Source organism: Monopterus albus, unplaced genomic scaffold (assembly GCF_001952655.1).
Source record: "Monopterus albus unplaced genomic scaffold, M_albus_1.0 scaffold67.1, whole genome shotgun sequence".
Lineage (NCBI taxonomy): Eukaryota > Metazoa > Chordata > Actinopteri > Synbranchiformes > Synbranchidae > Monopterus > Monopterus albus.
Window position 1 is genome coordinate 2,435,187 of NW_018127947.1, and position 15,341 is coordinate 2,450,527.

A 15,341-nucleotide genomic window follows, 5' to 3' on the forward strand; every position below is an offset into this window, starting at 1 on the left:
TCATTTCTGTCCCATAACCGTGAATTTGACTGGTTGGCAGAGGTGTACAATCATGAAGGGGTAAATTCTAGTTGAAACTGATTGTGTGAATTGTGTTTAAAGATTTACTTCCTCAGTCACAAAGTATGGAGAGATGGTTTTAACACATTCTTGGTTTTGGTCTTTTTGTGGAATTAGCTAATAGTTTAAGAAAAATGTGAAACCAGATGTGTCCTTAATGATGCAGGCTGCAGAGTCAGTGAGATTCGTTCCAGGGTTGCATGTTGTTTGCATGTTGTTGCAGGTTGAGATTGTGTGATTAACTCTCATGGGTTGTGAGTAAAGTTTTTGTTGGGTCTGGTGAGACTAGCAGAATGACAACTCAAAGAGGCACTTGCTTCTGGAAAAAGAGACTGTTGTTGTATTATTAGGAAAATGAGCTGGAGGCAGAGCGGGTCGTCGCCTGACTGCAGTGTTGGCCATCTGATCTGACGCTGGTGCGTGAATGGGAAATAGAATAGAAACTCCTTTGTGTGCACGTCATTGTGCTATATGAGACCATTTTCCATTAGAGAGATACAGTTTACAGTGAATGTAACTAGAGCCAGCTCAGTGTCACTGCTGCAAATAAATGTGTGTAACTGTAATGGTCACATTAGTGCTAACAACTTCTCAGCGTACAGCTGTATTTCTGTGATCAGCTGGAGTGACTGTCAGCTTCACTGTTCATGCTGGATAAACAGCACTTTGCAGTTTCTGTAGTCACTTCAGAAAGTTGAGGAGCCCTTCACTTTTTGCACACTTACAGATTCAACTTTAAATGCATCAAACTGCCATGAGCGAGTTCAGCTTTTGTCATTGTGGGTTATGAGTTTAGGTTGGTGGGCAGATGGCGTTCCACAAAGCACAGAGCATCTTCTAAAGCTCTCCCACAATGTTGCTGTTAATTTGTCCACCCTATTTATATCAGTGAGGCTGGCTAAATAATAACTCCAGCTTCCACCGTGATCGCACAGTTGGAACACAAGCTTCGTGTACCTAATAAATTGACCACTGCAGTGCTGTAGCTGGTAAATCTAAGTTCTTAGTTGCATCTGTTTCATATACTCCCAGGGACCTTTACATAAAATAATACATCTGAATTTATTTAATTATATGATGCCATGTGTGACCTGTAAAGAATCTGAGTCTGTAGTTGCTAATAAGTGAAGTTTTAAAGTAAATGTAGTGGAGTATAAGGCAGCGTAAAATTAAAGATAATGAGTTGTATGAAGCAGTTCCGCCACTGTGAACCTCCTGAACCTCAGCCCCATGTGAGTTCAGATGCACTGTAGTTTAATGTTCAGATTTCCAGGTAGGGTGCATGTTTCATTACTGGAAATGGTAGAAATGGTAGAGCATAGAAAGCTGTAATTTCATGAAGTAACTACCTGGAAAACAAGAGACACTTCTGATGAAAGCTTGGAAACATTCTCAATTTTCCTGCTGCGTGACCAGTCATTGGCATCAGGGCTTAAATAGTTTTCTTGTTCATGAAGCGCACAGATCGATCAGTCAGTTTTTCTGAGCTGTGCACAGGTTAGAGCACAAGCGGCTGGGTTTTGATGCGGCATTTATAAACTACAGGTTTATCTCCTCACTGTCAACAACGTATTGACCAGATGTGTTTAACAACGCGGTCGGCTGAGCGCGATCCTGCAGTGCTCACCACCATTACTTAACCTTCTGTGCTTCCTGATCCCAGTCCTAGCTCTGAAAACTTCCCTGACCCCAGCTTTTGAAAATAAAATATTGTCTTTTGGATACTTTATTGAATAGCAGGCATTTTAATGAAGTTATGAAAGAACACTTTAGTCTGTGTTTGTGCTACATAAGAGTCCTAAAGCACAACAAGGTGACACTGATGTTCATTTGAGCTTGTCTGTACTGGCACTACATCCAGCCTCACACTGTGAATTGCTCGCAAAGAAAAGATGCTGTAAAAGAGCTACTTGAGATACATAGTGTCGCACTTCCATGAAGTTGTGAGCTGCACATTAAGAAGGTGGAAAAGCCTGATGCAGCAGAGCGATCCTAACCTTCAGTCTGTAGTGTGGGTGCCCAGTGTGTTAGTGTTCAAGATGACTGAGTTACAGACTGTGTGAAAAGACGTAGTGCGTGGCTTTAAAAGGGTTCTAGTGTTAACAAAATGTGAGAATCCAAGAAGCGAGCTCTGGGCCTCTCGCACTGACAACGGCTTCTTCAGTTCTTTGTGGCAGCTGAGCATCAGAGTCAAACACCTCAGTGTCCTTCATTGGTGTGTTTTACCTTGAAAACCCCAAGTGGCAGCACATCAGCATCCGAACTCGCTCTTTATGTTGTCATTCAGCCATCACACTCTGTGTGTGTGTGTGCGTGTGTGTTCAAATACCCGGCAGCTGTATTTCCAGTCTGAACTGACACAGATCACCATAAAATGGCCACCATGTTCATCTACATGTCCTCACATCCAGAGCGACTGAACGCTGCTCACTGTTCATGATTCAACAATCAGCAGTGAACGTGCACGCCTCAAGCCAGTCAGATCATCGCAGTGATTAGCCGCTCATAAGTGCGAGGCTGTAATCACAAACAACATATTTTGTGTTGCCACAGGCCCTGAAGAGGAAATAATCAGAAAGTTGCCACTGTTCCAGAGAGGAGTTTCCACAGTAATGTGGCTCGAAGCTTGTGAGGAACTTTCTCACACCATGAAAAGGAGGAAGCGTTGCAGCCACTTGATGAAACACATTTTGCTTTATGCATCATATCACACAAAGAAAAACATTTTTCTCCCGCAGACTGATCCATAAACTTTACAGAACACAAAATGCAATTTCCATTGTTTGCGTTGCTGGTGGAGCAAGTGTTCCTCTTCAGAATCATAAAATGGATCTTTGATTGATTTTGGCACGTTGCACATTCAAACATCTAAATGCAAATGTTGTGAACTGGAAACGTGGTCGGTATTTTGTGCTACCAGGTTTAGTTTTCCTTTGTTCTGAACTGAAGTGAGAATCTGTTGACTGCAGAGCTAAACCATTACACTGCTGGCATACAACACTGACCGTGACCAGCTGAAGTTAGCAGCAACATCTGATTTATTTTATTTTATTTATTAACCTCTATCAGCTCTAAACTGCCTGTAGGAGTGAGTGTGTGTGGTTGTGTGTCTACATATCAGCCCTGTGACAGTCTGGCAGCCTGTCCAGGGTGGACCCCTCCTCGCCCAGTGTCAGCTGGGATTGGCTCCAGCCCCCTGTGACCCTATTCAGGAATAACTGGTCTAGATAATGGATGGATTAACCTCTATCAGGCAGAGTGTGTTTCAGCTGTCTGTGGTGGCTGTTTCTGTTTCTATTCAGAGTGAAGCCTTTTGCTGCGTTTGTGTTGCTGAGCACCTGACCATTTGTTGCAGGACCAAAAGCTGAAAAAACTCAGAGCAGAAAACTGCCCGATGTCATTTGTGTGTGTTTTTGTTTTGTATCCTTGGAGGTCATTATGGTGGTGCGAGGACCGACTACTGTCCATGACTCATCCTGAAATCAGCCTTGAGGGTGACTATCATACAGGTGAAGCTCCTCGACAGCTCATGGTCCTCCCCATGATCTCTCCTCTTTCTGAGGGTGTCTCCGTTTCTGTGCTTCTCTCTCACCCTCAGTCAGAGACCAAGCAGCCGTCCCTCATCCGTTCATTTTTATGCTTAGATAATAAGAAAGATAAGATGACAATCATATACATATTTAATGTTTAGATACATGATAAATGTTTGTATAAATGTTTAAAGAACAGACAAGCCACCTGGATGTTTGTTAAAGCTGGAATTACCTTTAGACAACCTTTAATGGCATTTGAGCTGCTGTGTTTTCAGTATGGAGCAGGGTGTGCAGACTCTCGACAGACTCACTGGTAAAAGTGTTTTAAAAAATGAAGAAGTCTTGTCATGTATTCCACTGTGCTACACAGAGAGAAGCATCACCATGATGGTGGTTGCTTTACCTCTGCCTGTAACCTGGATGCATCCAGAAATGATGTAAAATCATTTTAATGTAGTCACAGAACAGACAGGCAGATCTTTTACTCCCATTTTAGTTTTTTATTTCGGTGCTAATCCTGAACTCAGTCCAGCACCATGTCAGGCGTGTCTGTCAGTCTGTGTGAATCAGCACAGTTGTTGCTGATGTTCCTCTGCTCTCAGCTGTCTCCTGTGTTTGAATGAAGGATATTATCTCTCATAGCCATTACACATGTAAAGCTACACAACAGCCACTTCATATCAGTGCAGTGACACGCCAGCTCGACTCTCTTCTGTCTTATCTCCTCTGAGAATCAAATCCTTGCTGACGTTTTCATCAGCAAATCCCTGGTGTGTTTGTCCGTGAAGGGCAATTCATTCAAGAGTGCGGCGCGGCGAGTGAACGCCGTAAGACTTGGCTTCTGTAGGCATCCAATGAATACTGAAGTGGAGATTTGCATACGATGTAGACTTCTTTAAAGTGGCCTCAGACGGCAGAAAATCACCTGCACCGGCTGCTGCTGCTCTTTCCTGCGTGAAGTCTGTCATTGCTCCAGCGGACAGTCACAGCAAGAGGAATGGGAAATGTTCCTGTTCTGCAGACTGTAAACGTCTTTGTCACACAAATGAAAGGTTTCATGATTTACAGTACCGAGCTGTTACGCCATAGAGAATCAGACTGAATGAGATGTTGGAAATGGTTTCATAAAATGCAGGATATTAATGTATGTAGTGGTTTATTGTAAAATCCCAGTTAGCTTAGATGAATGCTTCTAGTCTCCCTGTGGGTCGGGAACACACACACAGTAAAGTGCAATACAAATTGGACAGCAACACGTCTAACAGAAATATTAATGTGTAGAGATGTGAAGGTAAAATCACAGAAAACCTTGTAGGTTTACCCCATTATAATCACATCTACCTGTTTTAGTACCTTTCTATGGTTGTTAAAATATTCAAATATAACTTTCAAGTCATGTTCTTTATTGCTGTTTGCACAGGTAGAGATGTACAGCACACAAAATGCTAGAAACACTGAAATATGCAAAAAGCAGCAGTCTTACGTCAGGAAGAATAGGCGTTGTCTGGTGTGAGTTCCCGAGTCAAGATGCTCATCTGTGTTCTGTTTCTTCCAGCTCTTAATCAGAGTTTTGTGACATTCACTGGGAGTGAAATGTTCACACCCAGATTCAGCCTGACATGTCTGGTGTATTTAGAAAAACTTTGCTGTGGGTTTGAAGAAAGGGTTAGTTGAGACCGGCCCACCAGTGGCTCAGTGGACCTCAGTTCTTCACCCCAGGTCACATTCAGGCCAGACCAGTTTTATTAAAACCAGTCTCAGCTTCTAAAGTCTGTGAGAAAGAAGGGAAGTAATAGGGGTAAATATTTTTTTTAACAAAATTATAATAGTGCACACATGGCTGGATTGACCTTCCAGGGGTCCCAGGACTGAATTGAACCGGCCCCTATAAATCCCCCGCTCCTCCCACTGTCCTCGTACCCCCTGTTCCTATATTGTCTGTGTACTCATTTGATTTACTACATTAATTTAGGAATATGCAACAGTGACCTGATGATACAGTTTGATAAAGTATCCTCAAATGTTACAGGTGGGATAAAGAAAGAGCAACAACCAGGGTTAACATGGGTTTGGCTGTTTGACATGGAGAGGGTTAAAAGCAGCCAGAGGACTCTGGATCCTTCTGGATGTGTTAGCATCTAAAGCTAACCTGTTTGTTTTGGTAGCATTAGCCACCTAGCATGGTCAGGATTTTACCTTTGTGTTGAATTAACATGATTTTAAGTTGGGAGGAACTGGAGCTTTGCACATCAGCAGTAACCAGAGCATTTTACTGGAGTGACACATTTACTGTTATCTAGCTAAGGCTAGCTTCAGACTGGAGGCCGCGTTTTCTATGGTTTGTCCCAACCAGGCATCCATATTTCATGTCGAAGCTTCAGGAAACAAGACGGGAGGGGCAAAGAGTGATAAGGAGTGATTTATGGTGTCAATTTCTTTTGAGTCTCACTGGGCCCTCTGTACTGAAAAGACAGGAAGAGTAGCTTTAAAGGAAAAGTTTGACATATTTGGAACTGTGCGTTTGTATGTGTGCATATGTGTAGCATCCAGAAACGGGTAAAATAATCCCCTCACTGAAGGACTGTACTTAAATACACTCTTTTGAAGAACAGCCACTCTACCTGGCTGTTTCTGTGCGACTCAGTGCTTTTCAGACTCAAGTGTTTTCTCTTTTCTCTCAGTTCGTTTGAAACAGTGTTATTTCAGCTCAAGTGGTCCCAAATAACAACAGCAGATATGAAAATATCACGTCCACAGTTTGTAGAGAGGAGAGGAGAAATGGGACCGGACAGAAGGCCTGAGACACAGGGACACACAAAGCATGTAAGCTGTGGTTTAGTTCCTCTGCTGAATCAACTACAAGTAATGCAGCTAAAATAAATGGGACTGGACGTTGAGGGCAGCAGTGTTTGGAATGCTGGCTTCACCGTGGCCACATACATTCAGACCCTCAAGCTTCCACCACTGTGTAGTAGAAATCTGAGCTCCAGTTTGAACACAACTTCGTGCTCCCTCACTCCTCTGCTGCAATTTTAAATATGCTGGAAGAGACCTGTAGAAGAGTCTGAGCTAAATGTCACAGTGGCAGTGTTGATGTTTAGCAAATATGAGGTTTCCCATGTTCAGTGTCTGAGCTTGGTAGCATTTGCCAACACTTGCTAATTAAACAGCGTGCGGTTGAAGCTGAGGGCACTGTCTCTACTTAGGCAGGTTTTCATGTTGGGCACATTAAAATCCCTGATGATGAAAAGTCAGAGAATCACCAGAGATCAGTTCATCCTGAGTGGAATGTGAATATTCGGACCACATTTAATGGAAATCGATTCAATAGCTGTTGAGATATTTCACTAAAAACAGAAGCGCATGGTGGTGGCGCTAGAGAAAAAAATAGATCTTGACACATTTCACAGGATAAGTGACCTCTGAGCTTCTGGTGGCACAAGAGGAAAAGAGGCCATTAGGATTCATCCTCTTGGAACTTCATGTCAAACGTGATCAGTACAGCTGATGTCTTTTATTTTGTTACCAGTATATTTTGTGGGATGACATTTAGAGATAGTAAAGATAAAAATAAGAGATGTTCAGACTTTGGTTTCATTTAAAAGAAAACGAGGAGCCTCGATTGTTAAGTGAGTCGTTTTCCTCTTGCTCCATAGAACGATGACTGAAACTTGGCTGTGATGTTTTAAAATAACAATAAAGGTGAAATAAAAATCCACTTTAAGCTTTCAGGTCTGTTCCAAAAATCAAACAATCCTCTGTTAAAACTGAACAGTAGGAAGGTGAAACTGAAAAACAAACTAGAGCAAAAGGCACAAAACAAGCTTGAGATTGGGCCCATGAATGTCCACGAGTGAGTCCATTCCCCGGGGATAAGAAGCTCTAGTGCTGATAATGCACAGTCTTAAGTTTCTGACTGATTTATTACAAAATCCAGTTAGACGTCATCTCCAGCCTCCACTGGCACTGTAATTATGTAATTAAACCCCTTGTGTTATTAACATTTCAGTCAGCGTCGTGGTGACAGCAGCCTGCCGGTGCTCGTTCAGCTCCGCATGCTCGCTGCAAGACGAGATTAACATGAACATTAGGAGAAAATCCAATAAACACACGCCATCTTGTGACTGATGTCCTCTTAATGACTGCCACTGAGTTTTAAATAATACAGAATACAGAGCTGCAACTGCTTTATGTGTCTGTGCTCCCAACATTAATAAAGCTAATGGAAACCTTTGAGATGCAGGACGTACATGCATGTAAAAACAGAAGAACTAAAGTTTAGAAAACACCAACTACTAGACGGAGCACGTTGCATTGTGGGATGAAAACTTTAGCTTAGGGATGGGCATATCGATACTCTGGTAGCGATATGTCGATACCCGTCAGTTTTCGGTCTAGAGGTCCTGCATTTCACATTTCTGAGCCTCCGACCGGTGGGCAGGGGTATGAACAGTCCGTGCTGGGGGTGGGTGGGGTCCTTGAGGATGGAGACAGCTTTCCTACGCACCCTGCGGTGGTAAATGCTCTGCAGAGAGGGCAGTGGAGTCCTAGTGATCTTCTCCACAGTCTTTACCACTCTCTGCAGGCGCTTGTGGTCCATAGCAGTAGTGCTGCCATACCAGACAGTGATGCAGCTGGTCAAGATGCTCTCAATGATGCAGCTGTAGAAGTTGCTGAGGATCCTAGGCGACATGCCAAACCTCCTCAGCCTCCTTGGGAAGTACAGCCGTCGTTGGGCCTTCTTGACCAGCTGTGTGGTGTTACGTGTCCAAGTGAGGTCCTCACTGATGTGGATGCCCAGGTATCTGAAGCTGCTCACCTTCTCCACTTTGAGCCCCCAGATGAACAGTGGCTGATGAGTTCTCCTCTCCTTCCTCATGTCCACTATCATCTCCTTCATCTTGTCGGTGTTGAGGCTGAGATTATTGTCCTTGCACCATGACACCAGACTAGGACAATATTTACTTTTTAAAATGTACTTATAGATGTAGGTGTTGTACATCTCCATGATGGATAATGAGCGTGAGCTTCCAAAATGGTGCATTACCCAAAATTCAATACATTTTAATAGACTCTGGAAAACATGATGGAAGTCTTCTGTCTGCTTCACGTATGGCTGTGAGGAAGCCACTGTACATTTCTGTTAACCAGTCCAGAATATAATTCTTTGTGTACATGCAGGTTTCATGATGCAGTTTTAAAATCCACTTGCAATGTTCAGGAGCGAGTGTCAAGTCTTTTTCTAATTGAACTTTCACTCTTGTTTATCTGACATCAACATTCAGCTGGGCTGTGTTCTGCTGAAGGTCTGAAGCTGCTGCTGTTCTTTCTTATTAAAACACACTCAGGGTTGTTGAAACATCTCCAGGCAGTTTAAAAAACTAATCAGTGTGTCTCATGGGCGGTGTGAATTAAAATTGGTCTCCACCTCCTCAGTGTCCACAGGCTTTAAGTTTCTGAACCATTATTTAAAAGCAGCGTTTTTCACATTGGTTTACTGTCTGTGATTGGAACAAGAGAGGCTATGAATATATTTACATTCTATTTAAAAACCCATCATCAGTTTTTAAGAAGAAGTGAACTTTTTCTTATTTAGACCAGAACCTGAACAGGTTGTTTTGTCAGGCTCAGATGTTTTTAGATTAGGTCAGAAAGCTAAATAATCCTTCACCAGAGTTCTCTCAGACTGTGGTCACGTGGAAAAGCTGATCAGCATTCACACCTGAATTTTTTGTTTGTGGTTTGTTTTCAAATATTTTTACAGCGTTTGGTTGGTAGGATTAATTTTTTGGTGTAAGCAGCACAAATAGAACTGCATGGGGACATTCAAACCCTCGCCTCTGTGTGCTGTGTTCTCCAGGTCATTTCAGGACCTGGCACGGCAGGTTGACGTGGATTATGGCACGGTGAGGGACTCAGCGGTGTACGATTACTTCAGGAACAAAGGCACCAACCCTCTGGAGCAGGACAGCACCTACGCAGAGCTGTGGAGGACCATCAGCAAGAACAACGGCATGGACTACTCTGTGTCCAGCCCGTCCGAGGGCATACGCAAGGTGAGAGAGCATGTACATGCAGACACGTGTTTGTAAGGTTGTTTTGTTTTCTCATAGAAAGGGAAAAACACTCCTTGTAACTGCAGGACCTGCCTGAGAATCCTCATGTTTTTAAGTTTCCTTCAGTATCACCTTGATCCAGTGACAGTTGTCTGGACGTTCGTGGGTACACACAGGAGCCGCTAATACCAAATTCAGCTGCTTTCAATGTGCTCATTTTCCCAAATGTAAATAGATATAGGCCAAAAGATGGGCCTATATTTGGGCCACTGTAAAAATGCAAGTTCTTCCAAAGTTTAGTGTCCTTGACCGTGACCGTGTCTGTTCTCAGTTTTAAGTCTGTAAATGTTCGATAAGAATGGAAATGAACTGAAACCACCCTGAAATGCAGCAACAGGTCTCAAAGCATATGGAGTGATTTGATAGTCAGCAGTGGTGGCTGAGTCTCTGTTCATCTGTTTTCAATATTGTCTCTAGCAGATTTAGTTTCTTACCCGATTCTTTCAAACCTGTAACAAAAAGATTTCCCACTGGGATGAATCAAGTTATTAATAAGTACTGTATGTGCCATGTAGTTAAAACAGAAGGAGAACAGTGTTTTACTTAGGTGGAATTGAGCAATATGTTGTTTTAACTTCCTAGGCGCCATCAGGCTTGTTGTGTACATGTGACACACCCAGCGTTTCATGCCTGATTCCACTGTATAATTAGTACTTGCACACTGTTTTCATCACAGCAGGTAAACGCACAGACACTCCTCTGTTTACACAATACTTCACTGCAACAGCAGCTCCACCAATTAGCAAGACAGTGTTGCACTTTGTGTGAAAACAGGAGCCGTGTTTTGCTGCTGTACGTTATTGTGCTCATTGATTTCCCAAAAAGCCGATGACAAATCGGCTCGGCGCGCGTCCATTATTCAGCCATTTGCATGATAAACATCCCCCAGATTCTCTGACGTGTTCTTCCCACAGTAACCCCACGACTACACACACACAGTTTAATCAATTTTGTTTCTCTTGTCAAGTGCTTTTCCAGTCCAGAGCCTCTGTGCTCCCCCAGTCCTCCCACACACTGGTAGACACACACACAGCATGCAGATTCACTCAGAGGACGGATCCACTCAGCACAGCGAGGTTTGATCCTCGTCATAAGGAACAGTATAGTCGTTCTTAAGCTGAGATCCTGCACTGCTGCCGTTCCAAAGAGTGCTGTTCATATAACTGGGAATTCAGACAGCAGGTCGATCTTCTGCACCAGAGGCGAGACACGATGTCGCTCTGTGTCACCTGTGACGTCCATTTTGCTGGTAGTCTACAAAACAACAATGGTGGGAGAGAAGTGCGACTGTAGCTTTGGTGGTTCATTTACTTCACTTCATGCAGAACTGGTTAGTGTGGTTCCTGCTATGTGTGAGAATGTCTATTTACTTCACTTCATGCAGAACTGTGGTTCCTGCTATGTGTGAGAATGTCATGAGTAATAACTGCAGTTGGTGTGTTCATGGCATCAGGAATGATCAAATCACTCCATATGCTTTGAGACCTGTTGCCTTGACCTGTAAGTCAGAGAGAAGCCAAGAACAGATCGAGGCAGAGAGACGTGTAGACTTGAGATGGCGGTGATAATGTCACGCAGTATTACATTATCAAAACGTAGCACTTGGCCCTGGACTGCTGGCTCTTTCTATACAGGGCGCGTCTCCCCTTTGTTTCACCTCTGGTACTGCCTCCCAAGGCGGACCAGAGGCGAAAGGAAAATGGCTGCCATTCCGACTTTGTGCCTTACACACAGAAAATGAGACAGAATAAAGGTATAGCAATCAGGGTGTGTCACAGGTTATGACTTGACATTGTGGTGCAAACATTAGCTGGACACTGTGCTGCCTGTTTCATCTCCTCCCCCGAGTCTCAGTTGGAACCTGCCACAGCTTCACTCTGCTCACCAGACATTTGGGCAGATCTGTACAGTCCCACTTTACATTCAGCGCTACATGTGTGATAAGGCCTGTGTGCTGTGTTTGTGGTCACAGACTCCAGTCTCCCTCCTATAACCATGTAGGAACAAATTCATAGACAGCATCTTCACCTGCCTTCTGCTGCAGGTTCACCAACCTGTAGCGTAGTGGAGGTCTAGTTCTCCTGGCGGAACATGCGCTGCTTGTTCATTCTCTGTGTGTCCTCGTTTGATTCCTAAAAACTTTTGTCCTGCTGAGTGCTGCTCTGCTCTGAGCAGCCCAGTGTGTCGTCACGTAGCTTAGCGTCTTTGTACAGTGCTGCGAACACCACACAGCTTTGCCTTCCAGTGTTACCTGGAGAGAGACCACCCCCACCCCTCAGGTGATAAGAGGTAAACACAAAGAAGTGATTGTGTTCTTGTGTTTATTCCACCTGAGGCGGCGGCTACATGTTAGTCCTCGACCTCTGACTTTGTAGAGCCAAGCTGTATCCTCCCAGTACAAACCCAGAATGCCCCAGTTCAGTCAGTAGAGCTGTTGCTCTGTTTTTCAGCTACACAGTCGGACAGTAAAAGTAGAGCTGATTGGCTGCTTTCAGTGAAGCCCAGTGTTTCCATAGAAACTAGAATAAAGTCTGGAGTGGTGATTTTACTGTCAGCGAGTCTGAGAAATGATGAACAAATAGACTTTAAAGAAACTGTGACTACTGTCATCACGTAACAGTTTCTCTGTGTGTCCTCTTCTACCTCTGTTGCTGCCTGCAGGCAAAGAAGAGCCCCTACGCCTTCCTGTGGGACATGGCGGTGCTGGAGTACGCAGCCCTGACCGACGATGACTGCACCATCACCGTATCAGGAAACAGCATGAGCAGTAAAGGTTACGGCATCGCCATGCAGCACGGCAGCCCCTACAGAGACCTTTTCTCCCAGAAGTAAGTGAGCCGGTGTTCACGAGGCGGGTCAGAGAGGGGAAGGGCAGTCTGAGCAACATGCAGACACAAGGACATGGAGGGAGGTGTTCAGAAGTGCTGCAGACATGGTAGAAAGCTGCTGCTGTGTCCACAGAGGAGGTCTGGTTGGAGCGTTCTTCAGTGAAATTTCAACCAGTTTTTACTCCCGTCCCTTGTTGCCGTTTGTTTGTTCCTTCTGAGTGATTGTAACACTGTGGTCGTGACGTGCAAAGATACTGATTCAAGTGCAGGTGTCACTATTGTAACATTACAGATTTGGACAGACTGAATAGTGATGAGCCCAGAGTTACAGCAGTGAGCACAGTTACAGCAAGTTAATTTAAAGTGCTCAAACTTAGAGGACAGTAAAGTTACATCAGCAGTTAGTGCATAAAGTTAATTTGCCACTATAATAAAGCTACCAGTTAATAGGCACAGGGGCACAACACAGTCAGTGCAGTAAAAACCTACAGGAAGCTTTGTCAGTTATTTTTATACCCGAGGTCTACACACATTCAGATGTAAGTACAAAGTGAGAAGTAGCAGAGATTCAGCCACTAGATATTTAAAGAAAAGGACTTAGTGTGCAAAGAGCATGAGAACAGTGTTTCTTTGTCATATCACAGTGACAACCCGCCTGCCGGAGTGCGATGTGTCCTGCAGGTGTTTGTTGTGTGTCGAGTCGCAGCTGCAGACAGTGCACCTCTTGCTGTTACAGATCAGAGGTTTTTTGCCAGTGAAAGAAAGATGATGTGCAGTTAATGATGAAGCTTGGAGGCTGTTGTTGGAGTGTGATCCTATGTGCTGACATGAAGTCTTCATTATCAGCCTGTAAATCCTTCGCCGGCAGTTACAGCAGACTGGGTTTCACTGTTAGTGTGTCAATGAGAGGCTGCAGGATGAAACAGTCACACTCGTCCTCTTGTTCCAGAGTTTGCCAGAGCTCTGCGGGCGCTGGTAACCCGCAGGGTTAACACAGTGTTTAGTGTTGAGTGGAGCGATTCCTCTGCATTGAATCAATATCAGTGCTTGATGCTAAAGTCATTTAAGCTCACATGAAAGGAGCTCGTATTAGGCAGCACTGTTGTAAATCAGATGGGATTATTCATGGTGTGATGTGTAAACCCAGGGATGTGTGCCAGCGACTCATCTGAATCTGTGAGGCATCTTGCCTCAAGATAGTCTGGAAATCTTTAGGAAATTCAATTAACTGCTTCAGTCTGAGCTGAGGATGAAGCCAGTAAGCTGCCGAGTGAACCCTTGTCACAAATTAATCCCAGCGCGAGTTTCAAATCTTTGTAGATCATTCAGCAAATCTCCACATTATTACTTCATGAATTAACAGTGAGAGGAGCCACATAAGCTCCAAAAACTGTTCTCATGCGCCTCGTATTGATCAGCTGCCACAGAGCAGACGGGAAGCTGCTGTAAAAACATGAGTTGACAAACTTGGCCGTTTCAACACAGTAAAGAGAATTGTTTCTGTGTGTGGGATCACAGACCGTGTGGGTCATTAATCAGATATTTGTCTCACATACGTGTGTGAAATGCTTCCACATGCTACTGAGCAGGCTCACACATATGACTGGAATAGTCACACTGGGTTTCACATGCTGTTCACTACTTCAGGGTCACCTCCATGTTTTCAGTAGTTATCAGTGTTAATTCACAGCAGCTTGAATACACCTGTGTCGCTCTGCCTACAACTGAAATCAGACACAGTTGGGACAGACAGCGCTGCTGCAGACGTTCCCACCGATGTGCTGCTTTCACTCTTCACCTGGAAAGTCTGGACCCTGTGCTGCCGGTTCATCATTGTTCTTTCCTCATCCACAGCCTGGAGCCATTTGTGGCTCATTCTCCTGCTACAGGACGAAACCCAGCTCTGGCTTCCTGTGTTTGTGGCCTTTTTCCAGATGACACTTCAGAGGGAGCAGTAACAGTCTGTTCCACTTCTGCCTTTGTACAGAATCTGTTGCCGTCAGTTGTCAACAACAGTCAGGACCTGTAGGAACTGTAGCATCATTTTTCAAGGCTTCATTTACTTCACTGCTACAGAGAAGATGCAAGTTCACCTGCTACTGATCCCAAGGATGCCCGGTTTATATAAAAATTTACAGATGTGTCTTTTTGTTTTACCTCTGGCAGGTTACTTCTTAGCTTTGTACCATTTAAGGTTCTTGACTGGACTCCAACTTGTTCATTGCCCATGGAGGTGAGCCCAGACTTTTGAACAGCAGTATATATAATGTGATAAAACCTTTACTATAACGTGAGCATGTGAATAATTTCAGTAAAGTATGAGTGATTCTACTTGAGAAGGAAGATGCTCTCAGACCACACTGCCTTCTGCTATGAGTAAAATCACACATACGCTAAGAATTATACCATGTGTTCAGCTGAAGCCCAGTGTGACCATTCTAATTATATGTGAGTATTCTCCCATGTGTATGTGGGAGGCAGACATCTGATTAATGGCCGACACTATGAAATCCGCATCATGGGGTGAAAGCAAAAGTTCAGTGTTTACAGTAATTGGTGTTCAGTCAGCTGCTCTCAGTCTGCCGGGGGATTTCTGTGCCGTTCATTCTTCAGTAAAAGTAACCGGCCTTCATCCCGTTCTTTGACTTGTCCACACTCTCAACCTCTGGTCCCAGATCAGTTTGTTCACCTGAGGGGACCATGTCTCGGTCATCGTCCCCCCCAGGTCCTCGTCCCTACTCTTTAAGGAGCTGTGTTTATTTAAAGATTAGAATAGAGAGATCAAAGAATAGTGTTTTTGCACC

General features: G+C 44.1%; 1 protein-coding gene across 1 annotated transcript in view; it reads left to right on the top strand.

The window, feature by feature from the left end:
* grid1b (glutamate receptor, ionotropic, delta 1b) overlaps positions 1–15,341 on the top strand; it is a 437,638-nt gene that overhangs the window by 408,529 nt on the left and 13,768 nt on the right. Inside the window, 2 exon segments of the mRNA XM_020604601.1 lie at positions 9,454–9,649; positions 12,371–12,537. Coding sequence (XP_020460257.1) covers positions 9,454–9,649; positions 12,371–12,537 — 363 coding nt within the window.